Source organism: Empidonax traillii, unplaced genomic scaffold (genome assembly GCF_003031625.1).
Source record: "Empidonax traillii isolate 1590-97213 ecotype Southwest subspecies unplaced genomic scaffold, ASM303162v1 scaffold6:size4315531, whole genome shotgun sequence".
NCBI lineage: Eukaryota > Metazoa > Chordata > Aves > Passeriformes > Tyrannidae > Empidonax > Empidonax traillii.
Genome location: NW_020955199.1, coordinates 2382189 through 2398949, shown reverse-complemented (window position 1 = coordinate 2398949; position 16761 = coordinate 2382189). Strand labels below are relative to the sequence as shown.

Genomic DNA, 16761 nt, shown 5'->3' with positions numbered 1-16761 from the left:
TTGTAATTTTAACATCCACAGTATAGTGTGGCATACAGATAGAATTTCTTGAGAAAATACCTGAAAGGAAATCCAGACCTAAAAATATTTTATGCAAATGTGTTTTGTTCATTTTAAATACATAATGTTTTTGTTCACTTTAAATACAACAAAGAAACACCCATCAGAACATTCAGCTTTGTTCTTCATCTCCTTCTCTGATGGAGGTATTTGATTTCTAAGATAAATCTGGGAAGGTTTCCTGGCTGATTTTAAATTTAGTCAAACTTTGTTACAGTTTCAGTTCAATGACCTGGATGCTGCTGAACAACTCCCCCCAGTAAAACAACAACAAAAATCCATCGACCAGTGCAGCAAGCTCTAGGGCTGCATCCTTTGAACTTTCTGATGGTTAATACTAAGAACCAATGACTAATGGAGCGTACAAAATTTTCCATTTTATGATCCCATATTTGATGTCATTTTTATGGGGAAATCCTGGAAAGGCTTGGGTTGGAATGGACCTTAAAGATCATCTAGTTTTAACCTCCCCTGCCACAGAAATGCAGGTAAAGATAGCGATGGGAAAGGGGAAACAGATGATAAGACCAGTGGGGTGGGAACAGAATGCTTGGAAAGTTAAGGTATAAAGCAAAATAACAGAGTACAAAACAACCTGTCTCTTTGCAGGAGTGTGGGCCTTGGTCCCTGAGAGACAAACCTAGACAATTCCTGCTGCCGTGGTTCAAAATATCATTTCAGTATGTTCAACACATTTCAACTATTTAAGATTACCTAAACAAAAATTCAGAAAAGTGTAGTGTTTGGCATACTGCTGTAGAAATGTCTGCCCTAGGATACTGTACTGTGAACTGGAGCAGCTGTGACACAGATAAATATTCTGCTAACTGGTTCTCTAGGAAGTGGAATAGGGTCAAATACCCACTGTGGATCTCCAAGACTTGGGAAAGGGGTTTACTACCTGAAGGGGTTTACTACTCACAATCAGAGTGGGATACAGAATTAAAAAATTAACTGCCAGGTTAACCCTTGAAAAGGGTGATGGGTGCCATTTTCTCCCTCTCAGCCAGTAGCACCACATCAACTTGCTCCAAACCAAATACTGAAACACTGAAGAAGTGGGCCACCAACCTGCATCAACTGCATTCTTTAGGAAAGGACAAAAGAGAGATTGCTCTTTTTTCCCCAAGATAAATAAGAGGTTTAGAAGATGAAAAATTAGAGGAAATTACACTGGATTCAGAGAATGTATCTTTGTCAGTGCAATGTCCTCTGAAGGTTAGCTTCTCTGCCTGAGCATGTTTTTAAACTCAGTGGTGGACTGTTATTGCAAAGTTACATAGAGCATATATTAATGAAGTCCACATTCTGCATGTGTTAGTTTTCATACAGACAGCTTTCCAAAACAGTAAGTTATATTAAATAATTATGCCAATTCTCCTTGTTAAGGAACTTGAAAAGTGAACACATAGTATGAAATGAGGAATGATTAAAAACACGACACAGAGAATGAATTACATGCTAACCTTGATCCAAGGATGCAGCAAACTGTCTTGAATAGTCATTCTCTTCCTTTAAGACAATAAAAGACAGAACTGCTCAGATACCAAAAAATATATACTGCCTTATATTCATTAAATTAACATCTCAAAATATCATGTAATTTAAAATACTAGATATATATGCTGCAACAGTGCATACACATGTAAAACAACTCACTTTGGATCCTTGACTAGAAGTCTTCGTATGAAATCTTTAGCTAGGGCACTGGTATTACTGAAGAATTCTTCTTCAAATTCATAATTCACAGCAGACACATTTGCTAATGTTTCCTGTTTGGTTTCTCCAAGAAATGGAGATGCACCACTTAGACTGCAAGACAGGCAGAACATTTCTCTCATTATGTGTTGTAGCATTGCTGCTTCAGCCCTCCGAGATCAAATAATAGCAGGAAGTGAACATTTCTATTTTCCACTTTAAGGCTGCAAACATGCTTTCAGGAAGATGTGATCTAGCAGGGCAAAAACTTTGCTGTTATTTCAAAGAATACTGGTCAAGATAAAGATGTAGGACAGTTACCTACAGATTTGAGGAGTTTTCAATGCTATCTGATCAGTGGTAATTCTTTCAATAATTACACTATTGCTTTTATCATCACACAACTTGAATCAGGATGTGCAATCAAAATGGCTTGACTTGTAAAGACACCACCAAAACCCCAGATAATAGAATCAGAATTAAAAAATAACAGCATTTGCAAGAACCACCCATAGATTTTGGTACTTACAGAATATAAGTTATTACACCAATGCTCCTGGATTGAAGGAAAAACAAACAAAAAAAGGATGAGGGAGAGGAGAAAGAAACAGATGAGAGAGAGAGGAGAGAAAAAAAAGAGGTTAGAACATAAGAATAACCATGAGAGACTTATTTCAGGTAAGGTCCAATAACTTACCACATATCTGCTTCAAGACCAAGAGGTTCATAATTTACTATTTCAGGAGCTAAAGGAAAAAGCAGGAAGATCAGTACCTAGTCAAAGAACAGATCTAGGTCTGACTCTGAGCCTGTGTATGTCAGAGCTAATAAGCTAAGATGCTGATAGATAAACACCTTAATGCAAGTCTAAGTTGAAACCAAATTCTGCAAATTGCTTATTTAAATTTCAAAATGTCATGAATTACTTAAAAATTACATAATCTGTAAATCAGTAAACCAAGCTAAGCCAAAAATTCTGCTTCAGAGACTGAGAAAGAATAGTTTGAAGAAAAAACAGTTTCTCACCAACAAACTCCGGTGTTCCGAAGATATTTTTGAATTCATTCCCAAAGTCAATTTTGTGGGCTAAGCCAAAGTCAATAATCTTGATTCAAGGCTTTGGTACATTCCTGTCCAACAACATTATATTTTCAGGCTTTGAGGAGGAGGAAGGAAGAAAGAAAGAGAGATTACACACAGGTATCAGTATTTGTCAGCACCGAATGCTTCTCTTTACCTCCTTTAGACTCCCAGAAAAATCCTGTCTTTTCCTATTATGATCTAACATATGCTAAAAATTACTATGGTAAAATAGGGTTTCATGTTGATGCTGGAGTGCTATGATTTCTACAGAGCCATGACCTTACTTCTTGTAGATACCACAGTTGCAGTTTCCATGTGGACTGACCCTAAGTGAAATACATAGCCTTCAGTAAAGACCACAGCCCCTGTACTACAGCCCTTCCAGCAGTGCTGGGAGCTTGCAAGAAACAAAGACCTAGTTACCAGGCTAGGTTTATATTAGTTCCTGAAAGAGGTTTCTTTCACACACATAAGCAATCAGCGAGGTACATCTTGTTGCCTTTGGATCTCTCAGGGAAACTTTTGCAGTGGTCTGACTCCCAGATTTTAAGGCTCAATATACTTTCAAAAAAAGGAAAAAGAGCAGGATGTCCTGTCTTTCCTACCTTATTTTGAAATATGTAAAACCAGAACAAAGAAGACAAAACATCGAGATTATCAGCAATGGAGCCTGCTTCTACACTGCCTCACTTTAACTACCATACAGAACCAGCTATTTAATCTCCATATCCTGTCATGTCCATAAAGTGGTGTACTCCAAAGAGGTCCTGGAGCTACATCCATCCTGTTCACATTTTTAAGAGATTCTGAAGTTAATAAGGACAGCTCTTCCTCATCACTCTTCTTTTACCTCTCTGTCCCAAACACAGAAGCAGATATGTGCAAATGCAATTTTCTTCATTTCCTCCTTGTATTTCTATTGCATACTTTTATTGTTCTGCACATTTTAATTTTTGCTGCCTCTTTTAATTTACAAATTTTTGGTATCCAGTGTAAGGATGACTTGTTTCGTTACAAACACCTTGGCAAAAATTCACATTTCACACTGTAAGAAATACATTCCTTACAATTCTTTTCTCTTGCTGTCACACAAAGACCAAATACATTACTGAGGTAATGTAGAGGAAACTGGAAAAGGTGTGCTTACCATAAAATCCATTCTTTTCCCTACCTCACCCCCAAAACACTGCAAACCTTTCAGAACTATACTGCAATGTAATATTATCACTCCTTTTCCTATTATAGATATAACTGTCAATTTCAGCAGACTTCAGGGAAAGTTTAGTTGCCTACATCTGGAAGAGATCTCACAGAGAGAAAGATTCTAAACTTTAAAAAGCAGCAGTTGAGTTTAGATAAGAAAAGCTCTGCTTTCGTTACCAAAATGATGCATTTAACAGCTTTTCTGAAACAAACATAAAAGCCCCAAAAAGAAAAAAACAGAAGAGGAAATTATTTGCTGTCTTCTCCACAAAAATCTTTGTACTTAACTTTGTACAGTTTTAATTTAGTGACTATAAATAATATTCATGTGAACATAAATGTCCACAAGAACAGCAAAACAACAAACCCATCAGTTAAAACGCTGTTCAGAACGCTTCCTCCAGATCCCATTGTCATTAAAAAAAAAAAAAAAAAAATCAAACCCCCCAAAAAACATAGTTCTCATTTTTATTTCAGGCTTGTTTTCTCAGAATAGTTTAACTTCGTGAGAAGCCGCCATTTCCCCTGAAGAATCTTACATTAAAAACAGACAGGAACTATTTACAGTTCAGTAACTTCTTTCCAATGGCTGAGCTTTCCCCTGTCTACATAAAAGCTAACTAAACAAAGCTACACCCAAGATCTGCATGATGGCTGATTTGCAGCTAGCATTACAAAGGATTTTAACCCGTGTTGCTTACAGTTGTTGAAGTTCATATCAACTCAACATACCTTAAGATCAAAGTGGGCGATTTGCAGAGAGTGGAGATATTGAACGCCATTAAGTATCTGTTTGAGAAATTCTGTGGCTTCTTCCTCCGTGAGAGATTCTTTCTCAGCTAAGAAGTCAAAGAGCTCTCCCCCTGCAACCCTTAGAGAGCAGAAGCAGAGTTATTGACAAGCTTGTTTTAACTAAAGGGTTCCCTTTAGCATGACTGTTCTCAAACTAGCCTTGAAAAAGGATCCATATACTTTAAAGGCTGCCAATACCAGAAAAAATGATGAAAATTACTTAATTCAATAATCAAAATAGTTAGTAATTCCCCTTCCTCTCCCTGAAAAGAATACATTAAAAAGAGTTTTATTTTCAGACAAAAAAAGTTTAAAACCCACAATGGCTGACAGTATCTAAATTCAAATTAAGTAAGCCCCTCCTCTCTGTATGCACATTTAAAAGAATAAAATCAAATGCGAAGTAAGTATACTCAAAATATACTAATGTAATGGGACATTATCTAGAAAATAAAACATGAATTGGTTCATATCAGTAAAACATCGCATTTCCACACCCTCGTTCAATTCAAAATACAAAATTTAGAGCTTACTTTGAAATAATTACTGGCAGCTGTTCTACTATTCAGTTTCTAAACTCCTCAAAGCATTTAAATCTTTGAAAATATATTCTGTTCTTTGAAATAGTGTATTACATTCAGTACCTATGTTGCATTTGTACTCCAACATTACCACAGCTTTTCTACAAGGAAAAGCCCTTAAGACTATTTCCAGCATGTGTACTAGCTGCACAGACAGAAAGAGAAGAGGTAAGAGAGGGTACATAAGCACATCTAGATTTTGCATGTGAGAAAGAGAGGAATAAACTGCAGATGACCCTCTTCTCAGCTCAGTCAAGCAGCTGTTGACTCATTCAACAGCATGAGAAATACTGAAGTGACAGGAAACAGGAAGTATAGCTATTCTTAAATAACAGACAATAACCTTGTTTAAGGACATAGAAGAAGATGACTTCCCACTGTGGGAAACTATTTTCCCTATCTATAAAAGCAGCACTATTATCTAGAAATGTGTTAGAGACTGCAAAGATGATCATAATACCCCCTATATTTTGCATTTTATTGATATTAAAACAAATTCAGAAAATGCACCCTAAATCACATTGTTTTTCTCTAGGGAAAAATAATTTCACAACTTAAAGTTTAAAATTTTTAAATTTAAATTTTTTTAAACTTTAAAATAAGTTCACAATTTAAAACTCTGATTATGAAACATGACGGGATTCACATGTGACAACAGCTAAACAGCTGGGGTAGATTTCTGGAAACACATTTGACTTCTTTATCATGTCTACTTTTTAAGAGACTTAATCTGCATTATTGTAATGCAAATTGCATGAAAAGTGCATTTTAATGAGTTCTTGGAGCTTTCATTGAACTGCCTAGACAATAATGAGAGTATTGTTTTGGGTATTATTTGTGTTGTAATATTTTCTGCATGAAAGCAATTATTGAAATGAAGTGTCATTAAAATATAAGAATTATAGACTGGAAGGATGAAGGGTCATTTCAATAACTTTTTTTCTTCTTGTAGAGACATTAAAATGGAATTCCTAATGACTAAATACAACTTGTTATTTTAGAGAGGCTGGTCAGAAGCATCTTAGAAATGGACACATTTTCTCATGCATATTTTCTCATTCTTTGCTTTTGACTGAAAAAAATAAAAAAATGATTTCAGGCTAAGGCCTGTATCTCTGCAGCACTTCATGATGATGAACACAGCACTGGATGGTGACACAGTGCTGGCATTTCTCTTCCTTTCCAATTATTGTACAGAGGATTTACGCATTATGTGAAACTTGCTTCCACATGTTTACAAGTGGATGCTTGCTGCAGATGCCAGGAGGATGTAAACCGGAGCACAGCCATACCAGATGGAGCAGGCAGACTCACTGTGGCTACTGCCCCAGCCGCAGGCACCAGCACCTTTATGCACTCAGCATGGCTTGGCACTGAGCTAGCCACCATAGCCTGGGAAACCAGCAAAGCTGGATCCTCAGCCAAGGAAAAGCCTGGAAGACTGCACCAAAAGACTGCATCCAGATCACTTTTCACATAGACTGCCCACTTATTAAACAGCAAAAGTGCCTAAAACAGCTGATGCCTAAAGCCTTCATCAGCCATTACAGAACAAGAGAAGTACTCAGGACAGGCATTTGCAGCAATGCCAACTTGAAGCACCATGCTGTCCACTCTGCAGCCTCAGACTGTGACAGGGTCACGCAGGTATTGACACGTTTTATGGCTGGTCAAGATTGCTCTTACTCCTGTTGGTATTTTAAAGATATGCAGCCTGTGAAACTTATTAGTCACCTATGAACAGTAGCACTGATTATACACATTCCTTTTAGACCCCAAAAGAAAGACATAATTACCAAGGTTTATAGCTTTTCAAGATAGCTAGTAAAAGAAACTTAACTGCATTTTTGCAAAATGTGAAAAGCCTCTTCATCTTCAGCTTCTTCATATCTGCAATTATTCAGATTTGTGCAATTTCATACCCTAAAAGTTTGCATGACATTACAAGTTTGATGTACATGCATTTTTACACTTTTCAAAGACATGACATTTGTGAAGGTAATTGCATCAGATGACATATAGCTTTTCTTCAGCACTGCTGAATATTATCCTTCTGTCTTTACCACAGGTTAGTTGTTGTGACATTTCTTTAATAATTATATCATAAGCCTTATAATAGCATGAAATAAAATGTTATCTGTATTTCACAGGTAATATACCTAGTACTTGCAAATCTTGAAGCTGAAGTCAGAGAAGCTAAAAGGCTTGAAATGCCTTTTTTTTTTTTTCTTAAAACTGGAAGTTCATTAGTAAAAGCAGCAAATTTTTCCAAAATGTTGTGTGCTTTAGATGCCTGAGCACTGTCGCCCTAAGTGACTGGGCAGCCCTTGCTTAATGAGTAGGTGAGTAAGGAGGGACTGCCCGTAAGCCTTTAAAGCTTTGTTCCAGAAGCACCTGCACCTCAGGTCTACAGGACTTTGGCGTGCCCCATCCTGTTACGCATCTCGCCCTTAACATCCCAGTTGAGATTCTGTGCAGGCTGACCTCAGAGAGTGAGAGCCATTGTGAATTCTCCTGCTGGTAACTCCTGAACTAGGGTGCGGGGCAAGTTCAGTAACCTGTGTTCTCCCTCTGGGTGCTGCCATTGCTGGCAAGCACAGTGCACATGCATCTGTGCCTGCTGCTTACTTCTACTGGTAGGGACATAACGCATAAGAGAAAAGGGTTTCTATAGCAATGATGACTAAAATGTTAAACTAACATGCATGAGAAGCTTCACCTGGAAGCTCAGAAAAGCCTAGCTTCTCAGAAAGGTCCCTCTGCTCCAGGCAACCTCCCTTTCTCACCATGTAGGGGCTGCGACCCACATCCCCATGGGAGCTCAGTAATGGTGATTGTGTTTCTTAGCTTGCTCTTCACACTCATCAAGAGATTGCTTATTCCCTACCCTTTTGCTGACTCTGGCAGGTCTGATATTAAGCTGTACTATCACAGATACACAGAAAACCATAGTATCACTGCAAGGCAATTACTTCAAATGAGTCACGGAGTGTTAATACAGATCCACACTCCACATATGTCACGAGTTTAACTTCCAGAATTAATTCACCGAATTACAGTGTTCTCAGATTCATCAACAGAGCCTCGTTTCAGAGATTTCCTAATCAGATTATATATCTAGAATAACTAAATGATCTTGACTGGACTTCCAGATATTGCAGATCAAAAATGGGTTATAAGAAGCCAGTAAAGACACTGGCTATGTAAGTTATTGCAGTCTTCACAAACCTCCTAAAATGCTCTTGGGTTTTCAAGTCTAGTCCTGTGCCTCAGCCAGGGCAACGCAGTCCCAAACTACATATGAACTCTGCACATTTTATTAACCCTTAGGCACCTTCAGAAGAGGAGCCAGAAGCCAAGCAGAGAGTCCCATTCCACCACCGGACCTGTGTATACCCCATCTCACACACAGAAGCAGGGTCAATCTAAAGAAGGTGGCAGAGACAACAGCCCCTTTCACGGATCTTTTTGAATGTCATCTTCTCCCAAGAAGTACACTGTTTCCACCTCCATTACAATGAAGTCTTCTTTCTAAGTTATCTTTGGGGTTGCAGGTGCACAAATACCCTGCTGAAATCTAACTGAAACCAGACCAGTCCACGAGTTTTCTGAGCCACAGAAACTTGCTCCTAGCCTGCTCTCGGTGCTCTACAGAGGGGCACATGCAGCCAGCATCTTAAAGACTGTTGCCCCAACCACTGGCTGGATAAAGATGGCTTCCTGGAGGGAGTAGAGGCAAGAGGTTCACCAAGCACTACGGTTTCATCCTGTAGAGCACTTCGGAGTATCTATACCTGGTATCCTCCAGAAGCACAGAGCTCCTCTCTGTTCAATGTCTCTGTGTGCTGGTAGGAATTACCAAACAGTTTCCCAATCTCTTCTTCTGTGCCCTAAGGTGATGGACAACAACCTATACCTCTTCAGATTAACATAGAAGCTTGATTACAAGCCAAGTCACAGCTAAATTCCTGCATCTGTTCACCTTTATGTACTGTTTTCCTTTAAAGTGTTATTTTTTAAATGTTCCTGTATAAAACCTTTCTGTTTACGTTTAAATTAAGTAATAGTTTTGCAGTCATAATAGGTTGTTCAAATATCTAGCTCAATAAAATATGAATTTGTCCTTTATGACAGTCACATCTTAATCCTAAAGGACATGTTACATTACTGACCGTGTTATAACAGAGAAAGTCAGAAGGGCTAAGTAAATCTATTTTCATGTTTATAACATGACTACCTCTTATATTGTTTTCAAGTAGCAGAGCACATGTTTTTAGAAATATTTTGTATAAACATTTCCACTAAGAGCAAAGCTGGTATGTGTTGTTTCACTTGTCCTTCTAGGCAGAAGTGCTAGTTTTCCTGAAAGTAAATTAAAGCTTTCGGTCAACTACATTCTTTTTTAAAAAATGCAATAGTGGTAAAAGCATTTCCCAGCCTTCCCAAAAGGAAGGATGACAGATGTGATTGCAACCCACATATCTCCCTCTGGGAAAGAAAATACATCACACTCGCAGAAAAACAATTTCTGGACAGTGCTTTTGCAAGCTGCCAGGTTTTCTTAACTATGAAACAGAACTGATCACCAGATCTCAGAGGAAGTCATTATGGAAACCTGCTCAGGGAACTTAGAAACAATTAACCTTCAAAGTTAGCATGGTCACCTCGTAATGACTCAGTCACATGCTATGATCACACTGCTTTTATGTAATAGCACCTTAAATTATAATTAATGATTATCTAAGGATTTCTAATGAATTGAAAAATCCACAAACAAGCCCTAAAATCTAGGCCCAAACCCCTTGAAGAAACATTTATCTTGCTTAAGATTTCAAGACAACATAAACTAAGTTAAAGAAAAATTCCATCAGTTTTTTCCATTTTTAAAGCAGATTCAATTTGATAAACTATCCACATTTTTCTCTAGAACAAGCATTTCTTCTGTCAACTTGTAAAAGAAATGTCTTCCCCATAGATTCTGAGATCAAATGTGTCTTGTATGACTCCTTGTATTATTTTGAAATGGAGGTTGTCAGGCCAAGACTAGACTCATACATTACTATTACTGTTTTATGTAAGGTAAGGGGTTTTACATGCACTTCATTTCACTTCATGAATTGTGCAGTTATCAACCCACTCCTCAGAAGTACAAAGTGTACCAAATGTTTTGAAAGAGCACAATAAGGGTTGCTTTTTTATATTACCTACTGGCTGAAAAACATTGCACTTCAATTTTTCTTTATCCAGGCACCAGAAAAATGAAGGCAAAGAAGGAATACTAAAGCATCACTACACCTTGTCATTTTCATTTGTCCAGCGTCTATTAGAGACACTGTCATTAAATCCTCTCTTTAGTGGGCCTATATTCTTCAATCATAGTGCATAAGCAACATGGCTAGCCAGAACATAGGCACCAAAACCTGAACTATGATTTAAGCACTTAAATCCCTCTAAGGGGGAGACTGATTATCCTGTAAATATTTCCCGCACCAAACACAACTGGTATTTCGGTTTCCATCACTGAAGTTCCTTTAGTACCCTTAACCTGGATAAAGCACATGGTTTACCGACACTTTGGCCCAGCTGAGTGCCTTAGTATTTTGATGCCATCCACAACATTTAAATTTAATGTATGAAGAGCATTCAGGTTTAGTAAACAAGAGCCTTTTGCACAGGGACTGCAGAGCATAGAAACCAATTCTCTCCTCTCTGTGCTCAGTGTGTGGCATAGTCATACCGGCTCTTTTCAGCCCTGCAAAGCCTTTGTTTTTATCTTTCTACATGTCCCCTGAGCATCTGCCTGTGGGCTTGGAATTTAGAATTTTGAAATCTAATGGTGACACAAGATCTACAAGATCTACAAATTAAGTGTCACAGTTTGCTAATCTGCTGATACATCCCAGAAAGCAACAAATATTTAATCCTCCTCTCAAATGTTAGTGCAAAACCACTTGAAAACATCTTTCTTATTTACTTAGAGGTAAAATTAACAAAAATCTAAGAACTATTTCTATCAAAAGACAACTAAAAATTAAAGAAACACTGTGAAGACTTCAAGCTTCTGTGGAAAACAAGTTATTACTGTCCTCCAGAGTGTAAGTGTATCAGGTTAATTTAACACCCCAGTAAGACAGAGGAGGAATTCAGAGTTCATAATTATTTGCTTTTATTTACTCTTTACTCAACGAGAAACTCATGATTTTGTCATAATTTTTATACAGGGATCTATCATCCTCTCCTTGCACTGTTCTGTTTTACCTAATAATACGAAGGTACCAATGAAATGGAAACACTCTCTGAGACACTGCAATGCACAGGACTAAGTTTTAAAGAAAGTTAATGTTTTTAAATAAAGCATAAATCCCAGTATTTAATGCACAATCACTTGTAAGTTAATGTTATTCCTCTCTTTCTGAGCTAATGTTTTCAAAGGTTTCTACTTTTTTTTTACTTTTAAATACTCATCACTCAAAACCATGCTACAAGAGCTAACCACCTTAAATTAAGATTTCAAATTCAGAAACAAAGGTATGTTTTTCGCAGAGAAAAATATGAATACCTAACTCCATCCACAGCATCTAAGTGAAAGGAGTCAGCTATTGCTATCAAGCCATTTTAAAAGGTGAGAAAACCTGTATCGCTTTTGCACATTCTAAGGAATTACTATGTAATTTAGAATGAAAGAATTTTTTCTTTGTGTTGTACCAAGAAACTATAATGAAGGTTCTACAAGGCACCACCAACTGAGTATATTTTGCAGGTCTGCAGTCTAAATAAAGACATAATAAAGTGGAAGGGAACACAAAAACTGAAGAGAGAAATTATGCATCTACGGCCAGGAAAAGGGGAACCAAGTAGGTGCAAAACATGCCTAAGGAAAGAAAGTAATTATCACTGTTCAGAGACATCTGTTTTCTAGTCCGTGAAGACTGATAAAATGACGGTTTCAGCAGAGCTCACTAGAAATAGCTTAGTATTGCTAGCATATAACAGGCTCTTAATTGCTGCAGCCAGATAGAAAAAGGTACTACTAATTCATTTATTTGTGTGATAAAACAGAAAAAAAGAAAACTATTAAGGTTTTAGGTTAGATGACGAAAAGACAGTGTCTTCCAGTTTGTAGGTAACATGCACAACATTCCTTTCAAGATGATGAAATAGTCCACAGAGTGGGAATTTCAAAGGTTATTTCTAAATCACAGAATTATTAAAACATCCCTGACTATTCTAAATATACCAAAAGACTGAAGTAAAGTAAGGTCCTTGATATCTCATTCTTGTGTGGGACTGCTGAATATTTTAAGGAAGGATTTGATTTTAAAAGTTTCAGAAATTAATTTTTTTTTTTTTGGTAGATCAGTTTCCTGACATAACGTAGTTGAAAGAAAAACCTTCAAACACCTATGGGGATAAAGTTTTTGATATGCAACTCTGCTTCGCATTCAGTGTTGTGAGGACCTACCTTGCCACTGCAATAATTAACTAACTGCCCACATATTTCTGCAAGTAAATCATGACCTTGAACACAATCACAGAATAGCCTGTTGGCTATAGGGTTGGAAGGGACCTTCAAGATCATCTAGCTCCAAACCCCCTGCCACTGGCAGGAACACCTTCTACTAGACTAGGTTGCTCAAAGCCCCATTCAGCTTGGCCTTGAACACTTCCAGGGTTGGGGAATCCATAGCTCTCTGGGCAAGCTGTTCTAGCGCCTCACCACCCTCACAGTGAAGTATTTCTTTCTATTATCCAATCTGAATCTACTCTCTATCACTTTGAAGCCATTCCCCCTTGTCCAGTCAGTTGCTCACCTTTGAGAAACAGCAGATTAATAAGGTAGAACAAATTTTTGAATGCTGTATGCAATGCAGCAAACCTTTTGCTGAAGTAGGAAATTAAAACCAGTAGTGAATAGCTCACAGACCCTGCTGTCCTGGGACCGTGCGTGTAGACATCTGGCAAGAAAAGGGCAGCTGCAGTGACTCAGTTACACTAAATGGTGTCTATGTGGTATACTGCTTCAATATTGTAGTCAGAAAGGAACACAATTCCCAAAAATATCCTATGTTCTAATAAGAAGGAGAAATGGACACTGAGGATGGATTCTTAGAATAGCAAAACAGGTTATTCAATGAGCTTTGAGCTTTATTTCTGTTTGTATGAAATTCTTCTGTAAGAACAAAGACTGTCAGGAGGGTAGATCCCTAAGCAAAATACAAATTTAGAGTATCAGAGAAAAGGGATTACATATTTAAGTGTCTAAACCTGAGATTAAAATGACAATCCTGTCTTTTCAATAGCTTTACATAGTATCACAGTGATTTTGAGAGCTACAAAACTTTGTAGCAATTAGTATGTTTGGTTTACAAAAGGTTTGCTAACCTCATCTTTTCCTCTTCAACCCTCTAAACAAATGAATGTATTACCCTTGTGAAATCCAAAATAGCACTTCTTCAACTTGAAAGACTCACAAAGCAGTTTGGAAACGTGGAAAAAAATCTCCAAACTGAAACGATACAGGGATTGTTAACTAGGCAAAATAATTAGCTAAATTGTAATGTAAATGGATTGCTGAGCTTTATGCTATCAAGCTCATGAAATACTAACACAGGATGTCAGAAGAAATATCTTCTATTTAATAGACAGTAGTGACACTGACAGACACAGCAATCTTGCTGCCAAAAGTGGTCCTATTCCACGTACAAAGTGGGGAGGGTGGAACAGCTCCATTACTCTTTCCACTGTCCACGATTACCAAGTCTTCCTCATGGCTTTAAAGTACAGGCACTGGCCTGATATCATATGGACAGATTACAGAGTGAAAAGTGCTGCAGAACAATACACTGACAATGAGGGTATAGACCAAAAGAATGAGAGAGTATCAGCTGCGGGGAGGAAGAAGCATCACGTTAATTTTGCTGTGTATGCACGACACACTTAAAGGAGTTCTGAACAAATACCAAAAGTAGCAAGAATGTAAAAAATTTCTACTTTATACAGGATAATTTAGCTTTTAAAAAAGTAATTTTAAGAATTCAAATTGGACAAACTAATGGAATCGTATACTTCTGGAACTAGAAAAACCAATCCAGACTCCAAGTATTACAACAAACCATCATGTGCTGAACTAGAAGTGCAAAAATATGTTTATATAAACATAAAAAAGCATATGGATGTGTATACCATAGAAAAGAAGAACATACCAGTTTTATTTTTAAATCTATACTGCAAATCTACACATGCTACTGAAAGCACGCAACACTGAAGTATCTTTATAAGGTAAGTAGAAATACCATTTACCAAAGCTAATAAACAGGAAAACATAACCTACATAACAAAAACCCACATGAACAAGGAAAAGACACAAGTTCTGCCCAAGACTCTGGTACAAAATATTTTGCTTGCACAAAATACTTACTCTCAACCATACTTAACTGATACAGGGCAAGCATGGCAATAATACAGTGTCAGGCATTCAACCTATGCAAAGAGATGCACATGCCACCAGCAGGCATTCATAAACTCTTAAAGGTGAATAATGCTTGGGTCTACACTCGCAGTCTGTGAGAAACCGGAAACCAGAAAAAAATGCAGAAATAGTCCCTCCAGACATATTTACCTCAATCTAGCAATGACATTGGATGAAAAATCGGGAACTAAGACAATACAAAACAGTGTGAAAGTGCAGTTCACATTTCAACAAGACAGAACTGGAAAAATTCTGTTCCGTTTTATGTAGGTTAAAAAAAAGAGAAAAAACATTCACTGAGGCCACTCTATACCAACATGAAACACAGCAAAATTTGCGAAACTAATCTCCATTTAGAATCTCTATTTCCTTCTGATCTTACCTTCAAATTAGTTTATTTAGTTCCAGGGTATTCTTCTGGATCCGTAACATCAACAATGATTAAAGTAACAAGCAGAGTAAAATCCTAAATACATAGATTTTTCTTTTTTAAACCTTGTAGTGCATTTAGAGTGAAAAATATGTGTAGAAATCAGGAGGCTACAACACTGACTTAGAAATAAAGAGTTCTAAGGTTATCTAAACCTATCTTCTTTTGGGGGGATGAGGAACTTCCATTAAATCACTCATTTTTCAAAGTATCTGTTTTTAAAAAAAAAAACAAACAAAGAAACAAATATGCTGCTATGTCTCCACAGGTCTCTAGAGCTACTTACAGTTCCAGAATAAGAATGACATCTGTTTTGTTCTCATAAACATCATGAAGCATAATCACATTAGGATGTCGAATCTCTTTTAGTATGCCAACTTCTCGCTCAATGTCTTCACGGCTTACTCCACGCCGGCTGGATTTCGTTCTCCTTTTCTTGATGAATTTTGCTGCAAACTGCTGACCAGTGCTTTTCTCACGGCATTTTTTCACTACAGCAAACTGCCCACTAAAATAGAAAAAAATATAAAAAATGGATACTTGGTAAAGAAAATTCAGAGTTAAGAGCAGCCTCTGTTTACTATGGAGGGGAAAACTAGCTGTTAACTCTGCTTGGTCAAAGTATATTACTGCTTTTTATGCAATCTAGAGTAATACTTAAAACCCTTAGAAGAGGTAGAAAAGTTAAGTTATGGCTTTTGTATCACACAAATGTACACATTTCAGCATGTCTGCAAGTAAAAGAATATCTGTAAGGATCACTGGATTTTCGACAAATGTTTGCACTGGGAACTACTGGGCAAAAGAATGTTTTCTGGATTTCTCCTTCCATATGCATGTTGAGGTTTTTTTGTGTGCTGCATGTCAGACAGTTCTTACTTTCTTACAATTTTAGTTTCTTACAATATGATCTGTCAATATCCATTTTATTCTATCCTCAAGTTTGTTTTTTAAAAAGATTTTAAAACAACATTGCATTTCAGGACACTGCTTTGGTTTTTAGTTTCAAAAGCACTGACTAAATACAGTAATATCAATAATTACAGTTATTGTATCATGTTAAGGACAATGAGTTTGAAGATAAGAAAAATACCAAGACGCTGAGAAGCAAAAACCTACGTTTCTATTACAAACCAGAAGAAACTCAAGGAAGCTTCTAACTCCAGCTTGTTATCATTGATGCCTAGGCCTACTGTTGCTAAACGTACACGCTGATTTAGATCAGAAATCTCCAGGAATCTAATGTTGAACTAAAGCCAGAATAGGATTTCTAATACCGCTGAGTTTTCATCTTATGTTTCCCTAATCCCTTGCTGAAGATTCTCTAGAAATTCTGTTCTTGGTTTTTTCACCATACAAAGAAATGGTACAATTACTGAATTATACTAATGACAAAATTTTCTTAGATTAGCCTACCCTGTTAACTGAGGAAGTGCTGTTCTCTA

The 16761-nt window shown here is 37.1% G+C and overlaps 1 protein-coding gene across 1 annotated transcript in view; it reads right to left on the bottom strand.

Moving 5' to 3' along the window:
- The window catches only part of DAPK1 (death associated protein kinase 1), a 90388-nt gene that overhangs the window by 34337 nt on the left and 39290 nt on the right, over window positions 1-16761 (bottom strand). Inside the window, exons 3-9 of the mRNA XM_027880787.1 lie at window positions 15603-15824; window positions 4777-4915; window positions 2785-2914; window positions 2456-2504; window positions 2288-2314; window positions 1720-1872; window positions 1527-1572 (exon numbers count right to left, since the gene is read on the bottom strand). Coding sequence (XP_027736588.1) covers window positions 1527-1572; window positions 1720-1872; window positions 2288-2314; window positions 2456-2460 — 231 coding nt within the window. The 5' untranslated portion in view covers window positions 2461-2504; window positions 2785-2914; window positions 4777-4915; window positions 15603-15824. The remainder of the gene's footprint in view (window positions 1-1526; window positions 1573-1719; window positions 1873-2287; window positions 2315-2455; window positions 2505-2784; window positions 2915-4776; window positions 4916-15602; window positions 15825-16761) is intronic.